We start from the raw sequence: 17,477 nt of genomic DNA, 5'->3' as shown, positions 1-17,477 counted from the left end.
CACAGGATGTGTTTGATTGGAAGAGATCTTAAAGGTCATAATAGACAGAGAAATCTCCCACCAGCCTTCGTGCTCCAAGCCCCATCCAACCTGACCTGAGACACTGCCAGGGATGGGGCAGCCACAGCTTCTGGGGGCAACCTGGGCAACCAGGGGCTCAGCACCCTCACCCCAAAGAATTTCTCCCTCCCTCCCTTCCACCCTCCCTGCCCAAGATCTCCTCTCCATCTCCCCTCTTGCAGCTGGAAACCCTTCCCCCTCGCAGGGTCCCATCCCTCCAGGCCCTTGTCCCAAGTCCCTCCCCAGCTTTCCTGGAGCCCCTTCAAGCACTGGAAGGTGCTCTAAGGTCTCCCCATTGCAGCCTTCTCTTCTCCAGCCTCAACACCCCCAACTCTCTCAGCCTGGCTCCAGAGCTGCTCCAGGGCTTCCTCTGGACTGGCTCCAACAGCTCCGTATCCTTCTGCTGATGGGGACCCCAGAGTGGAGCAGAGGAGTCCCCCACCATGTTCAGATGCTGCCCCAGTGGCAGCTCCAGTGGGTGTTTGGGAATGGTCAATGTCTGCCCTGAATCTGAGCCACCTTGTCCCCATTCTGCTGAGCCAGCGTTTCAGACCATGGCCGTGCCTGTTCCCGTCCAGCACCATCTGACTGACTGTGACCATCAGCTGATGTTCCCATCCCTGTTTGTCTGACAGCCTTGGACATTGTTCCCCTTGTGCCCAGATCCCTGCCCAGCTCTCGGTATGAACTGCAGCCACCCCGTCTGGCCCCAGGAGCTGGGAAACACCTGCAGGAGAAGGGGACAGAGAAATACAGACAGAGAGAAAAAGCAGGAGAGGGTCACAGCACCCTCTGATGCTTCCCAGGGCCCCTGGTGAGGGGCAGGACTCCTGCCCTAGGTCCTGTCCCCACACACATGCTGTGTCCCCTCATCAGCCCAAGGAATGATCCCAAGTTTCTGGCTCCTCATCCAGCAGTGGCACTGCTGCAGGGCTGGGCCCTGGTCCCACAGGGAGGAATCAGTAAAGAACAGAAAAACTGTTAATTGCTAGGAGATGGTAAAATAATTGCAGCAGGAGCAGTGGCTTCATCAGTGATGCCATCTTGTTGTTTAGATCTTCAACTCTGTCCTCCCACAGTGAGGTGAAACAGTGACAAGTGCCATCACTTTCTGCAGGGGTTTGTCTTACTCTGCTTAAAGTGGTAGATAGGAATCTAGAACATCATTTGTTAAACCTGGTGCAGCTTCCTCCAGGTCAGTCTCAGATGTTCCTCAGATGCAGAGCTTCACACCCACAGTTTGTCCCTTCAGGTCTTTCCCAGGAGTGAACCCAGAGCTGACTGCTCTGCCTTGGGGGCCTCCAGAGCTGGGATGGACAGGTTGTCCCTTCCCTGTTGCTGCAGTCAGGTCTGCATTATCTTCCAGCCTGACATACATGCCTTATTTGCCATCCATGGCCTCTGGCCTTTGCCTTCCACCCTCTCATTTGTTTTCCCATCCCCACTGGAGTGTCTCATCATCAGTGTTTTCTGTGTCTGGTGGTGTACCCTGGCCACGGCTGAGTCCCCTCCTCATCATCCCCTGTGATGCTGCAGCCCAGTCCAGGCTTGGTGCCAGGCTGCCAGGCTCTGCTGTGGTGGGATCTGCTCTCCTGACCAGGGCACACAGGGGCTGTTCCAGCAGTGCAGAGCCCCCCTGTCCCCGTGCTGTGCCGTGCAGGAACTCATGGCTGAGGGGACTTTCTGTGTTGCTCTGATTTTTAGAAGTCATTGTCTCCTGCTGTAGTGCAAACCATGCTCCCCATGGTCGCTCCCGAGGCTCCAAGGGTGATCTGCAAGCTGCTGCTCCCACAGGATCTGGTACCAGGGTTTGTCAAACCTCACTCTCTGACTTGTGGGTCTGTTGCTGAACATCCAAATGGCAGCACGGAGCTGAACAGGCTCACCCCACCAGTGGCTGTGCCTTCACCTTCTCCCTGAGCTGTAGGAATTGGTGTTCTCAGCTCCCTGTCATCCCCTGAGTCAGGGAAGATGCTGTCTAAGCTAGTTCTAGGGCTTCCTCCCATGGTGGCTCTTGACATAAGCAGAAGGATGTCAGATCCCAGCAGGCTGAAGGAATCCAGAAGAACTTCACTCCCTTGATGTAGAAGTCCCTGCCCCCCTTCTTCTGCACCACAGCACAATGGGGCTGGAGGAGCCACCAGCTCAGAGCAGTGTCTGTGCAGGGGTTTGTCTTGGTGCATGAACTTCAGGCAGAGAGGGTTGTCCTCTGGAGGCTCCTCCAGTGCCCTGAGCATCTTCCACTTCTGCAGTGCTGGCAGGTCTGAGCTTCCCTGGGGGGGGACCTTGGTGTGCTCCATCCCCCACACTGCCCCAGGAACATTCTGGGCTCCTCTGCCCCTCCTCTCCTCAGCAGGCAGAACATTACAGGTGGATTGTCCATGGTTTGTTGTCTCACCAGTGGTTGGACATAGTGATGAGCCTTGAGCTGAACACGCTCTGCACCTGAGGGTGCTGGGCTGGAAGGAGCCATGGTTGTTCCTCAGTTGACACTCTTGGGAAAATGTCTCTGGGCAGATTTGAGCTCCGCTGCCATCTCAGGAGCAAAGTCAGCAGGTTCTGGTTCCAGCCTGGAGCTGAGCACTGGCAGTAAAGGAGAGGGACTGCTCGTATTGAGGAGTTCCTTCAGAGCAAGAACTGAGGCTTCAGTCTGGACATGTTTTACAGAGAAAAAAATACCAGAAATTAAGGGTCAAAGTAGCTTGTTAGTTTTCATGATGGAAAAAAGGGTGACAGCAGCCTGTCAGGTATTGTGTGTTAGGCTCCCATTGCATTTCATAGATTTCTTAACTGAATGGGAACCACCATGATGGCACTCAGTACCATGATCTGGTAGCCACAGTGGTAGTGGATTAAGGTTGGACTTGATGATCTCAGAGGTCCTTTCCAACCTGGATGATTCTGTGATGATCGATGTGAATCCATGATTTGCAGGAAGCATGCAGTTCTGGGGGACATTGAGCTTGGAGAGGACAGTGAAGAGCTAGGGAGAAACTAACCAAGCCAAATGAGTGACTTGCAGGAGTGCAGCGAAGGTTCAGTGTGAATAAATGCTCAGAGGTGGGCATCTGAGGGCAAAAGCTGAATTCTGGAGCCCAGAGTGCCCAGTCCCCATGAATCATGGGCATCTGATGCTGCCATGTCCCCCATGCCTCCAGCATTCTTTGCTCTGCAGGTGGTGAGGAGAGAAAGGTGTCACTGGAGGGAGGGGCTGGCAGGGAAGGTCAGATGTTGATGGTGCTGCAGGAGCAGGTTGCTGGTTGCATTTGCCCAGAGAAGGCTAAGGATGCTGACTGGAGGAAGGTCTATCAGCTCAAGCACTCACTCCATAAAGACTTGAAGCTCCAGCCAAAAGGAACAACCCATCATAATTACTTACACCAGCTGCTGCTTCATCATTGGGACATTTGCTCTTGGCTGGGCTGGTTCTCCTTGGTCTGAGTTCACAGACCCAGAGAATGGCTGAGGTTGGCAGGGACCCTTGGAGAACACTGAACCATAAAATCAGTCAGAAAAGACCTCTAAGATCATCAAGTCCAACCATCAACCCAACACCACCACATCCACTAAACCATGAGCCACATCTCCAGGGCTCTGAAACCCCTCCAGGGATGATGGGGACTCCAGCCCTGTCCTGGGCAGCCTGGGCCAGGCCCTGACAACCCTTTCCAGGGAGAAATTGTTCCCCAGCTCCAACCTAAACCTCCTCTGGCACAACTTGAGGCTGTTCCTGTTGTCATCCTCCCTACTCGAACAGGGCCACTGAGGACATTGCCCAGTCAGGTTTTTAGTATCTCCAGGGATGGGAACTCCACCACCTCACGGGACAACCCAGTTCTGGGTCCCTCACACAGTGAATGGGGGATTCTGTACCTTCAGTGGAATTCCCATGGGTCCATCTGTGCCCTTCTTTACTCCCCCATCAGATATTTACACATGTAGATGAGGTCCCCTTAAATCTTCTCCAGCATTAGCAGTCCCCACTCCTGTGTCAGATGTTCCACTACCTCCATCACCTCTGTGACCCTTCACTGGACTCTCTCCAGTAGGTCCCTGTGTCTCTGTGGCACTGGGCAGCCTTTGCTGTCTGCCACCACCCCAGCTCCTTCTCTGCAAAGACACTATCCAGCCGGTCAGCCCCAGCACCTACTGGTTGCTCCCACCTTCTCAAGGTGCAGAAGTTCTGTTTCCCTTTGTGGAACCTCACGAACTTGCTCTTGGATGGTTCCTCTAGTCTTTCGGGGACCCTCTGTGGGACAGCACCCCCCTTGGGTGTCTCAGCCATTTGTGTCATCTGCACACTTGCTGAGGACACCCTTAGCCCCATCGTCCAAGGAACTAATGAAGACACTGGGAGAGAGTGGTCCCAGTACCAACCCCTGCAGCAAGGGGTCTCTGGCTCAGGTCCCTATCAGCTTTACCTTCCACTTGTCCAGCCTCTACTTCACCAGACTGTCAATGGGAATGTTGAGGGAGATGCTTTTGAAAGCTTTGCTCAAGCCATGCAAAACAAAATCCATTGCTTGCTCCTCATCCACCAGTGTGGTCATTGGGTTGGAGAAGACTGCTAGGTTTGTCAGGCTTGATGCCCCCTTTGAAAGCCGTGCTTTCTACTACTGGGCACTTGCTTGTCCTCAGTGTGTTTGGAAATGGTTTCCAGAGGGATTTGCTCCATCATCTTCCCATCAATAGGTCTGAGGCTGGCCAGCTTGTCATTCCCTGGGACCTCATCCTGGAGGACAGGAGCTCCTGGGGTGTTACAGTGGCTTCCAGCCAAGTTGGGCATCACTGGAGGGCTGCCACTTGCCAGAAATTAGGCTTAGGCTAAGCATGTTGGTTGCCATAACAACCAACTGTGGAAGGTTGTGGGCTGTGGAAGGAAAAGCAGGAGGATTGTCCTCTGGATGCTGAGCTTTCTCCTCACTGATGTCCAAGCGTGCTGACCCCAGCACAGTCGAGGTGCAGCTGCCTTGCTGGAGAGCCAGACTGAGGTGAAGCCCCTGCAGATTCCCCCCCTTGTCCTCCCTCTGTCCGAGTGCCCCTTGGCTCACCCACACCACACCACAGGGTGCCCCAAGGCTTTCTGGCCCAGTGCCACCCAGGCTGTTCCCCAGACACCAGATCATCAGGTTATCTACCTGAGCTCTTCTGGCACTCCTGCTGGTCAGCTTCCTGGAGGGAACAGACCTGCAGGCTGGTCCAAAGGAGCAATCCTTCTTTGAAGAAGGGTAGAGACATGTCCTGCTTCTGAGTTCTCCCCAGAACAAGGACCTTTCCATGGGCGATGTTGTTGGGTCAGAATCTGGAGGTTTGGGAGGTGTATCCAGGGTTCCCAGGCAGGTGGCACGTGAGTCTGGGCTGCTGCAGCAGAGCTGTTTGATGCCTGAAGGGACAAGCTGGTTCTGCTGTGCTTGTGCAGCCCATCAGATGCTTGGAGAGGACATCAGCTTCATAGCTCATGCCCAGCAGGGTTGCTGTGCCCCTTCACTGAGTCTCTGACCCTCTGAAAGCTCTTTGAGGAAACCCTGGAGCAGTTGCAGATGTTGAGTGCTGCAGAGGTGTCTGGGCGTTGCAAGTCCAATGTGTTCAAGAACACAAGATCTTTGCAGGATCAGAGCTGCCTGGCTTGCAGCACTTCTTGTGGAAGGACTGCCTGCAGCTCCTGCATTTATTTCTGCTCAGGAGAATGTGTGCAGTAGTGCAGCTACGAAGTCCAACAGCTTTCTTCTGCTCATTCTTCTGTTCATCCTCAGGTGCATCTTCAGCACCGCCAGCCCTCCAGCTGCTGGTGGAGTCACTGGGTGGCCTTCAGGAGGGGCAGAATGTCTCCATTAACCCTGGCAGTGTTACAGTTTTCCCTCTCTGTGTCCCTTTGTTTCCTTCTGTGAGGGAAGAACTCGGTGGTGCTGGGTTCTTCTACCCTTGTGGAAGTCCTAAGAAAAATGTTGGCACAAAATTAGATTGGCTTGGGTGAGAGCCCTTCTTCTCCACAGTGCATCCACCTCACACCCTGGTGGGCACCTGCTCCCTGTTCAGCCAAGTCTTAGAAGTATCCAGCTGTGGGGAATCCACCCCATTCCCTGGGGAGGTCATTGCAATGGCTGAGTCTTCTCATTCTGAAAAATGTTCCTCTTTTGTACAGTTAGGATCTCCTCAGGAGTCATTTGTGCCCATCACACCTCATCCTTTCCATGTGACTTGTAAAAGGAAGTCTCCATCTGCCACTCTTCAAGCACCAGAATGTGCTCCCCTCAAAGCTCAAAGGCTTCCCAGGCCTTGGTTCATCTTTGTGGCCCTTCTCTGGACCCTCTCCAGCCTGTCCACATCTTTTTGTAGAACAGGGACCAGAACTAAATGCGGTGTTCCAGGGGTAGCTTGGCAAGTGCTGAGAGGAGGAGGGTGATCTTTACCCACTGGCGATGCCCTTGGTGATGCCTTTGGGTGGACCAAGCACTGATGGAGCAGCATGAGGGTGGTCTCGTGTCTCACCTGTTGGTTGGTGAAGGCTGCTTATCCCAGGAGGTGAGGCCTTCCTGCAGTTCTGATGGAAAGCAGTGGAGATGCTTTTGAAGGCCATGATGGAAACACCTGGAAACCAGAAGCAGCAAGAGGAAAGACTTGCAGAGCAAGAGTGAAGCATTTCTCTTTGGAGTGATCAGAAGTGGTTACCTCTGCTGCTGTCCTCACTCTGATACTCTTGAAGAAATTTGGACTGAGCCTCAGAGTTCAAAGGAAGAACCTCATCCATCAGTGACTCATTCTGAAAAACTGCTCATTAATGCTTTCTGTAAAAGTATTCCCAGAAGGCTTCATTAGCTGTCCTACCAACACGTAATCCCTCCTGTTTTGGTTAGAAGGTCCATTTTCATCAAGCTGCTGCCCCATGGGACCTGTTCTTCTTTGCCAGTTCCAGTCAGGGCCACACATATGCTCTGGTGCACCATCAGTCCTCATCTCTGCCTCTCCACAGATGGGTTTCCCTGGTGACATTAAAGAAGCAACATCCCAGGCAATGGATCTGCTGGTGCTGAGTCTGCTGCCACTGAGCTCTGGGTTTGAAATCAAATCCAGAAGCCGTATTTCATGGGTATGGAGAAGACAAGCTTGAAGGCAGCCCGAGATTAGAGCTGCTGAGACCCCATCAGGACCAGAAAACAGAAAATAAAGTTTCATTTCTCTTATTGAGCCCTGCAGCTCCCCTGACCTCATGTTGCCTAGAGGAGAAGAGGACAACACCACAGTGCTCACAGAACCTGGCAAAGCCACAGTCCTCTTGGCCACATGCATTCTTCTGGTGGGATGGGATATGCCAACAGGATCCTGCCTAAAGGAGGAGCAGTGATTCAGGAAGAAATCCTTGGAGCAGATGTTGTTGCTGTGCATCACATACCAGTCCTTGGAAGGGACACTGTGGGAAGTTGACACTCGTGGATGGTCACAGCCAGGAACACTTGAGTGGCTTCAAAGCAGAACAAAGTGCCTGGGAGCAAGGAACTGAGCTGGTGATCCATCATGATTGTCTTTCAGAGCTGGACAGGACACCAGAGACTTGGGGCTGTCTGCAGCAGAGAGGGGTCAGCAGAGGAGCTGCTGAAGGTGCTGGGGATCAACACTACATTGTCAGCAGCACCTGAGCCAGTGCCCTGCAGAGGACAGACCTGTTTGGTGGTGTTGTCCAAGCCTCAGGGAAGGGGAATATTCAGTGACTCCATGGCTGGTTGCCATGAGGGCAAGGGCTGTGGCTTCATTCTTGTGCATTGCTCTAGCTGTGTCCTTGTTTGGTAGGGCCACCCAAAATGCCTCCTGGGCTCCCAGCTTCCCAGCTTGGTGCCATGCTTTTGCTCTCCGGAGCATGTGTGTTGGTGACGTGGGGGCTCAGTACCCTTCAGCTTTGGTCTTTCTTCTCCTTTCAGTCTCCAGCAGCTGTTCCCCCTCTGACCCGCCTTGGGCAAGTTACACAAGCCTTTGTCACACCAACTGACATGTCCACAACCATTCCTCTGAACTCTCACCTTTTCTGGACACCACTGACCAGACAGACTTAGCTCAGAATTTCAGATGAGAGCATAGTGGTGCCTCCTGTGGTGACGTGCATCCTCGTGTCCATGAGGACATACCTTGGGTCTTGCCATGCTTATTTTGCTTTTCCGTGGCCACATTGGTGCCACCTGGTCACCTAGGGTCACCCCCTCCTGCGGTCCATCAGCAGACTCAGAACTTTCTCCCCAGCAGCACCCCCAGTTTTGAGCTGAGCTCCTTGGCAGGACTGCGCTCTGCCATCACTCCTCGTGCTGGTCCTTGTACCTCAGCCCTCAAGGTCACAGAGCTCTTCTCTTCTGGTGGTGCTTCCCCAGTGTGATTCATCCTACATTTATAACCCTCCGGCTTTCTGTGCCAAGGTGGGAGGAAAAGGAACAGAAGGAAACATGCCTGAGCCCCCAGAGCAGGATCAGCCCAGCACATTTGGGCTGCACTGATATTCTTGGGGACATTTCTCTAAGGGATGATCAGTGCTCATCCCCTCCCAGAGCTGTGGCCAGGGTGGATGTTGTTGACTGCAGCCCTGGGGTTCCTCTTGCCAGCTGCAGGTTTTCAGTGTGTTCATCTGTCCTAGCAGGGACCTGAGGCAGGAGGACAGAGCTTAGAGAGCAGCAGGGGACACCAAATTGCATTGTGCCAGCAGTCTGGGACACCAGTTGGTCCTTAACAGCACATCCAGATGTCACCAGGTCTGGTGCATGTCACTTGTCAGCTCAGAGGACAAGCAGAGGGACATTGACAGCCCAAGAGTGGTCATGGACTGCTGAGCAAAGAGAGAACCCACCCAGCCCCAGTAATGCCATCGCTTGTGGCAAAGGGCTGCAGACTCTTCATCCACTTTGACCCCACTCAGGCCAGGTCAGGTCTGCAGCAGTTCTACTGTGGGATCATCCAGGCCCTGAAGTGGGACATGGACCCCTTTTGAGAGCCCTCATGGGAGATGAGACCCCCACCAGCCGTGGTCAGGGGCTGCCATGGAGCCATGACTGGAACCCTGGGCAGGACACAGGGACAGTGTGGGAGCCCCTAGTCCCTGTCCCCAGCCACAGCAGCAGCAGTGCTTGTAGAATCACAGAATCATAGAATCCTTTTGGTTGGAAAAGACCTTTAAGATCATTGAGTCCAACCACAGAAGGAGACCATTATGGAAGGAGACACCATTATGGAAGGAGACCCTGGAGCAGGGCCTGAGCAGGGCCAGGCCAGCAGCGAGTCTTCCTGACACCTCCCAGGCTGAGCCATGCAGCTCAGTGTGCTCCGAGTTCCCATCCTGCCTCCTCTTGCCCTGGCAGGTGGTCAATCACTTTCTTTTCACATGCCCAGAGCACTTGTTTAGGTCATGGAAGGCAATGAGGAGGAGTTTGTTCTTGTCTTCACCAGTTGGTTGTGCACAGCATGGGTTTCATCCCCGTGCAGGATGTACCATTCCAGGTCTTGTGCATCACTCCTCTCACTGCACATCTCTGATAGCACCAGGTACAACCTCGTGAAGATGCCCCTGGGTCAGCTCGATGCAATGAGTGGTGAGGTTGTCTGTGACTGAAGAAAGCCACCTCATTTTTTTCAAGAGAAAGAATGCCCATAAACTGCTTTAGTGATGTCCCCCTGCCCCAGGGGTCAGTCACCCAGCACAGGGAGATGTGCTGTGTCCCACCCTTCTGCTCGATTGCCTCCTCCTCAGGCACTGCTCTGAGTTCTCTGTGCTGTCCCCAGCCAGGCAGGATGGAAAGCATCCTTCTCCATCAGGAGACTCTTGTGTACACCACAGTGAGGTCCATGTGTGGCAGACCCTGGAGTGTGGTCATGCTTCCCAAGCCCTCCTAGGAACAATCCTACTTGGATTGCTCTGGATGTCTCTGGCAGTGCTGGAAATCATGGAGTGCAGTGACACTCCTGTGCTTACATGTGACATCAGCTAGAGCCACAGATCCCAACATCTCCTGGGCTGATCTTGGCATTAGGGCAGGGCTGGAGCCCAGCACATGTGGCTTGTCCCCCATCAAATGCTCCCATGGTGTCTCCAGGAGAGGGCTGCCCCTGCCCACCCTTTATGCCCACCACCACACCAGGCATTGGCCAGGGTGGACATGGTGTGGTGCTAGGGGACAGATGGGTCCAGGCACCTCTGGGCTACCTGGGCCCACAGTTAAAAGCTGGGGGACAGTAAGACCCTTGGGGTGGCATGAGGGTCCTCCTGTCCCCAGAGCAGTGTGAGGGTCCTCCAGTCCCTGTGCCACACTCTGAGGAGATGCTGGTGGGTTCCCTCTTGTCCTGCCTCAGCTGTGACTGTCCAGTGCACACCGGTTTGCTCGTGGTCTGTGGTGGACCCAAGAGCACGTTGGTTAGCAAGGGGAAAGGGGAGTTCTCAGGGGGCTTCAGTGTGGCTCTGCTGCAGCCAAGGCTGGGCGAGGTGCAGGGTCTTCTTCTGCAGCAAGTCTCTGGGTGGGCCAGCGAGCTGATCCCCCCCTCGTAGGTCTGGAGGAGCTTCAGAGCTGTGGCAGGTAGGGCAGGCTTGGCTGGGAGCCAGAGATCCTGGAGCTGCTGGACCCTCGTTCCCCCAGCAGCCCTGGCAGGGCTGGCAGGACAGCGTGGTGGGAGCCGAGCCCCCCGAGCCCACAGAGCCCCGTCCCCCGGCGGGCTCCCCGGCAGCCCCCCGTGTCTGTTGTGTGTGTGCTCCCATGTCTGGGGACCTCGGCCTCACCCCTGCCCTCTGCTCTCTCTCCTCTCTCTGGCTGTGCCGTTCTCTCTGCAGACTTTTCAGTAGTTTAGGAGAACTCAGCACCATTTCCCAGCGGAGCTCCGGGACCACCTACACAGTCCGACCTGGCAGTCGCTACCCTGTTACCCGACGTACCCCCAGCCCCGTGAAGCCGGCTCTGGATCGGACAGAGCCCCTCAGCACCGTCCGGCCCTACGGCCTGACCCCTCCCACCATCCTCAAATCTTCCAGCCTCTCCATCCCCCACGAGCCCAAGGAGGTGCGCTTCGTGGTGAGGAGCGTAAGCGCCCGGAGCCGCTCCCCGTCCCCATCCCCCTCGCCAGGGCCGCCCCTGCACACCCTGCACCCACCTCGGCCCTTCATGCAGAAACCCCTCCACCTCTGGAACAAGTACGACGTCGGGGACTGGCTGGAAAGCATCAATCTGGTGGAGCACCGAGACAAGTTTGAGGACCATGAGATCGAGGGCACGCACCTGCCTGCCCTCACCAAGGAGGACTTTGTGGAGTTGGGGGTGACCCGGGTCGGGCACCGGATGAACATTGAGCGGGCGCTCAAGCAGCTGGTAGACAGCTGACCGTCCCCGGCAGCGCCGGCCTCTTCCAGAGCCACCACAGGGGGGGGGACACGTTTCTACTAGACAATAAAACCCACTTTGATTCTCTTTCTATTCTGAGCACTGCACTGAAGGGTGCGGAGCCCGGGGGCTCCCGCCCGCTCCCACCCCGCCCCGGCCCGCCCGGGCAGGCCCCGCCAGGCCCCGCGACGCCTCCGGGACAAGGAATGTTGCATGAAATTCATCCGCGGTTCTCTTCCTCACAGAGACTCCGGCCTGTAAATCGCTTGATGCGCTCTTCCCCGGCAGCGCCGCCGGGGGCTGGTGGGGCTGAGCCGCTCCCCCTGCCCACCCCCAGGACAGCCCAGGGGGCAGCCGGGCAGGGGATGGTGGTCTCTCCCCGGGCAAGGGGTGAGCGGCCAGGCGCGGGCAGGTCGAGGTGGCCCTGGCACGGAGCCCCCGGTCTGCCCGGAGCCGGCGGGCGCGGTGGGACGCAGGCAGGGAAGAGCAGGCAGGAGGCACCGTGGTGGTGGTGGCCTTGTCCCCGCCGGGCTCTGAGGTGGCTTTGTCCCCTCGGTGCCCAGCGGGGAGCGGTGCCAAAGGCAGGGTGGTCCCGACGTGGGGCTGGGTGACAACCGGTGCTGCCCCCGGCAGCCCCCAGCCCCAAAAGCAATTCCCACGGGAGGGACCCTGTGCTGGAGCCTGGTGAGAAGGGCTGGGGCCGCATGGACGCATGTTTGGGGCTGGCGGCGGGAGGCTGGGGACACCCTGCAGAAAATGCTTTGCCAACGTTCAGTGAGGGGGGGAGGGTTGGGGAGGGAGGTATTCTATTTCGTCTTGGTTTGGGGTCTTGTTTCCAAGGGGGAGAAGTTGATGGGTAATATATAATCTCCGTGCATTTATATAGAGAGCAGCTGATGATCTACATGAGATGATACTGAACTACAGGATTCCCACCCCACCCTAGTCATCCTTATTTTGCATCTTTTTAATCAGCTATATATTTGAAAAGAGAGAACAAATATCTATATATCTATATCAGTAGCTATAGCCACCTGATTTTGTTATAATTTTATTAAGTCTATATATCTCTAGACTTGTGGAGAGGCTGGCGAGGCGGTGCCCGCACCCCTCCCCTGGGACGCCTGTAGCTCATGGGAGTTTTTAGAGACTGACTGAATGAATGTTAAAAAAAAAAGTCTTTTAAAAAAAAGAAACTAAAAAAAAAAAACAACAGCTCCTTTCTGACACTCTGGATTTTAAAGATTTAGAAATGCTAAAACAAAACTTGGTTTTTTGGGACACACCGAGTCTTCCACCCCCGCCAGGCAGAGACTCCCAGAGCTGGCGCTTCCACCACCCCAAAGCCCTGCGCCGCTGGCAGGCACTGGGTCCCTCTCCCCTCCCTGCTCATAGAGGGGACAATGGCTGCTGGAGGGGACAATGGCCACCATCCCCTCCCGTGCTGCCTCAGCCCCAGGTTGGTGCCACTGGCCTCATCACCAGGGTCCCAACTCTTCCAGCTCCAGGGAAGCCAGAGTGACCCAGGCCAGCCCTGTCCCCAGTGTCCCCATTACCAGTGTCCCTGTCCCCCAGCGTGGTGCCCGGTGCCCCACGTGCCCCCTCCTCACCCTGCCCCTGCTTGGGAGGGGGTGGCTTGGTGACCCCTGGTGACCCTTGGTGACCGGTGTTCCCAAAAAGCCGAGTCCCCACAGAGGCATTAACTCTTCTGGTGCTAGAGGGAAGGACAGGGAGGTCCCTTCTGACCCTCACACATCTCCGAACCTGTACAACCTTCAGCCAGGGAAAAGGCCCAGGCCCGGGGCGGGGGCAGCAGCCCCCTCAGCACACCCCACCCTCCTGGGATGGATCCTGCGGTGCCGGCACACCGGACCCTCCCAGGACGGATCCTTCTTTTCCCTGAGCTCTCGCTGGGCTCTTGCCCACACGGCTCCACCTGGAGCTCTCGGAAGCTGCTGGGCCCTGGGGCTCACAGCCTGTCCCCCTTCCTGAACGCCATCCCTGGGGTCTGTACCTGGGCCTGGCCAGCCAAGAGGCGTCCAAACAGTGACAGCAGCCACCGCCTCTGTCTGAGCCCACTGCCTGTGTCACTGGGTGCCACCAGGCCCTGCCAGGCACCCCCAGCCCCCTCTCTGCCAACACTGACACTGTCCGGTGTCACCTGGAGGGGGACGTCACAGAGCAGGTTCTGTCCCTTCCACCTCCTTACCCCTCTGCCACCGTGATCCCCATCCCCTCGACCCACCCCCATGGACCCTGCCAGGCACCCCCTGAGCACCTTCACCCCTCCTCTGGACCTGGCACCTTCACCCTTCTGGAGCATCTCCCACCTTCACACATCCTGGCCATCTCCCACCTTCCCCTCTCCTATGCATCTCCATCCCCCACCCCTTATGGCCATCTTCTACCTTCACACCTCCTGCCTACCCAGCACCCTCACCCCTCGAATGCCCCTTGCTGGCCCCTACACTGTGCTCCTGCACCAGCAGCATGAGCTGACCCAGGTAGCCCCCTGCCCCCTGCTCACTCTGCCCAGCTCCCCTCGCCCCCCAGCTCAGCCCCCTACCCCCCAGCATGCCCCCTCCACCCCAGGGCTTGCTCTCACAGTCCTGCATGGATGGGAATGGTCCTACTCCAGAGATGTCCTATGCCACTGGCTGCCCCTGCACCCTCAGACACCCCAGACCCCCCAGCTTTGGCTGTCACCTCTCTTTGTTCCCCTGTCACCTCCCCTCTCCTCCCAGACCCTCTCTGGCTGATGCCCCTTCCCCAGCTCCGCACCTGGAGAGGTGGCACCAGCAGGTCCAGGGTTGAGCACCGGGTGAACACCCAGCTCCTTGTCACCCCTGCGGGGACACAGGAGCAACACTTGCTACCACACACACGGGTGTCAGTGTCCCTCAGGCTCTTCCTCAACCCGTGGAGCATCAGGATTTCCTGCGATTGCATTTACCCGGCTGCTCCAGAGCCTCCCGCTGCTGTGGGGACACTGGTGCGTGCCCATGGCCTGCCACCAGACTGTCCCCTTGCTGGCTGGCTTCGTTCCCTGCTGCCGCATGCTTACAGACCGGCTCAGGCTCCATCCCCTGGGGCCACTGGGGCAGGTCCTGCCGCAGGGACACGGTGGGCACAGGGAGCATCTTGGCTTGGCCAAACCCCTGCACTGCTGATGGCTCCTCCCCACCCCTGTGCATGGCCACCCCACCTCCGCCTGTCCCTGCCTGTCCCTGCCTGTCCCTGCCCGTCCCTGCCCACCTCATCCCACCTCCTCTTCTTTCCCCTCCTCCCCTGCCACACTTTGTCCCCATCACGCTCCTGCCTCCTTCACCCGCAGGTAACGCAGACCCTGGCAGCCCTCAGAGGCCCTCGCTGACCCCGGTAGCCCTTGGTGGTCACAGTGCCCCTTGGTGACCCTGGAGGTCCGTAATGCCTTCAGAGGTCCTGGTGGTCCAGCGCAGCCCCTCACCCCTCCCCACTGGGCAGGCGCTGGGCACTGCTGGTGGGAGTGACGATGTGTTGGCCTGAGTGCAGGCTGAACCCCGGGTCTCTGCCCCTTCTGCAGCTGCTTGTGGGGCTCCCAGAGACCCGCCTGCACCCGCCTCTTGCCGCAAGAGGCCAGAAGCCTGCGGAGCACAACTGCTCTGCAGAAAGCTCGGTCTGGGACCAGGAAAGCCAGACGCCTTCTTGCCATTTCTGAGCAGCCTTCCTCCTCCTCCCCGATCCCCCATTCTCTCTCCTCCTGAGGGCTGGAAATGGTGGATGCACCGCTCTGCCTCAGCAGAGCTGGCGGCCGTGCCGTACTGTGCCGTACCGTGCCGTACCCTGCCGTACTGTGCCGTGCCATGCCCCGCATCCCGGCTTCCTCTATGAAGCAGCTGCAGCCGTGCCTGTGTTGGCAAACACTGGGTGACCCCCTGGGGGACACCACGGCTCGTCCCGGTCAGGCGTCAACACCAAAGAAGGCGACTTCCCACCATGCCACCGCCCTGTCCCCAGGGGCTGCCAGGGTCTGCTGCCCACCTGCACCCTGCCCTGCCTTACCCCCTGCCCCACACTGTGTGCTCCCTGTCCCCCCACACCCATCCTGCCTCAGGGCTTTGGAGCCAGCACTGTCCCCTGGCAGTACCGGTGTTACCAGGTAAATGTGGTGACAAAATGTGCTGCCAAAGCTCCTTCCGCTGCCCTGCTTCTACTTCTCCCCGCCCACCCCCTCAATGTGCCCACCCCAGACACATCCCACCTGCCCCACATTGTTCCCCAGGGCAGCCCTGTCCCCAGCAACATCCAGGGCCAGGTCTCCATCTTCCACCACCATCAGCCCCAGAGAATGTCCCCACCTTGATCTTGTCCCTTGGTTGAGAGCCAAGGTCTTGTCCCCAGTCCCGCTCCCCTCACAGCACTGGGACACACACACACCCCACACCCCCCACAACACAGCTGCTGCCACTCGACTTTTGTTTTCTCAGCCGAAGAGAAGCGGCTTTGTCCCAGGTGTAGATAGTGCTTTCCTGCCCCAGATCAGTCCTGGCCCCCGCGGTCCCCCCGCTCCCAGGGACACCCTTGGAAAAGCCATCCAGGAGGAGGTGGAGCGGGAGCGAGCGAGGAGCCGACCCCAGGAGCCTGACCCCTCCTTACTGTGATTTTCATGGCTTCTCAATGACTTGGGTTACCTGCTGTACAAAGGGACACACTTTTTGAGATTTTTTTCGGGGGGTTGGGTTTTTTGGGGGGTTTTGTTTGTTTTTTGCTTTGAAGGGGACTTTTTTTTTCTAAAAAAAAAAAAAAAGTTGTTAGTATTTTTCCTTTGTCCAGACTAAGGCCATCACCCCTTGTTCTCCATCAGCTCCTGTCTGTAATCCTGACTGTAAAAGAAGAGAAATCCGAGTCCCAAAGCGCTTTGCTGCTGGGGGGATGAAGAGCTGGGCCAGCCACAGCCCTCCCCAGCCAGCGGCCAAGCGCCGGGGTCGGTTTTCCATCCATCCGTCCGTCCGTCCGTCCGCCGGCGGGCAGCCCTCCCTGCCGCATGCATGTGTCACCCCGGAGCCACCGCTGCCCCCACTGCATGTGCACACACACACACCGGCTCCCGCCCCCACGGCCCTCCCCCATGCCCCCCTCCCTGCCCCGGGGGTCCCCTCTGGGCTCCCCCCTTGCCCCTTTTTTGGTTTGACGGGGTCGGTTTGACTTCACCCTTCTTTTGTATGGATTTTTTCTGGAGGAGATTTCTCCTTCTCCAGAGTCATGGAGGTGCGGCCATTCGCCTCCCACCCTTGACGTTGTGATACACATACCCCACAGAGATCTATGTTTCTTATATTATATTATTATTATTAATTATTATTATTATGTAATAAATTTATAAGAAAGCTCTCCTTTGTCTTGTGGTATCTCTCAGATCCTGGAACCCACAGCCTGGGGCTGCCTCCAGGGCCCCTTCAAGGGAGATGTGCCAGCACCCCCTGGGCCTCAGCCATGGGCAACCATGGGCAGCCATGGGCAACAAGATCAGCTATGGGCAACCACGATCACTCATGGGCAACCAAAATCAGTCGTGGGCAGCCATGATCCCTCATGGGCAACCAAAATCAGCCATGGGCAACCATGATCAGCCATGGTCAACCATTATCAGCTGTAGGTAACCAAAATCATCTGTGGGTAACCATGATCAGCCATGGACAGCCAGGATCAGTTGTGGGCAGCACTGATCACCCATGGACAGATCTGAGCAACCAGGTGCTCGTATGCCCTCCCCCTGCAGACCCATTCCAGGAGCAGTGGAGGGGAAGGGGCTGAGGTCACATCCTGCTGCACTTGGGGGGGGTCTAGGGCCACTCACTGCCCCCTGTGGCTGCTGGTCCATGCAGGGTGACAATGGGCAGACCAGCAAATGTCACCCCCCTGCCCAGGGCTGTTGAGTGGCAGTTCCCCACTGCAGGGGACCAAGTGATCTGAGGGCAACTGTGCCAGGCAGGACAAGACACTCCTAGAGCTGGCACAGCACTGTGGGCACCCTCATGTCCCCAGCCCTGCAGTGACCTGGGCCACCACTGTCCCCTCCCACGGCAGCCTGTCCCAGGATGA

At 57.0% G+C, this 17,477-nt stretch overlaps 1 protein-coding gene across 1 annotated transcript in view; it reads left to right on the top strand.

Moving 5' to 3' along the window:
• Positions 1-11,551, top strand: part of SHANK3 (SH3 and multiple ankyrin repeat domains 3) — a 289,287-nt gene extending 277,736 nt beyond the window's left edge. The window contains exon 23 of the mRNA XM_030456676.1: positions 10,853-11,551. Within this exon, the coding sequence (XP_030312536.1) occupies positions 10,853-11,396 (544 nt within the window). The 3' untranslated portion in view covers positions 11,397-11,551. The remainder of the gene's footprint in view (positions 1-10,852) is intronic.
• The last annotated feature ends 5,926 nt before the right edge of the window (positions 11,552-17,477 follow it).

The sequence above is a fragment of the Calypte anna genome, chromosome 10 (assembly GCF_003957555.1).
Source record: "Calypte anna isolate BGI_N300 chromosome 10, bCalAnn1_v1.p, whole genome shotgun sequence".
Lineage (NCBI taxonomy): Eukaryota > Metazoa > Chordata > Aves > Apodiformes > Trochilidae > Calypte > Calypte anna.
Note: the sequence above shows the minus strand (reverse complement) of the source record. Positions and strands in the feature narration are given on the sequence as shown.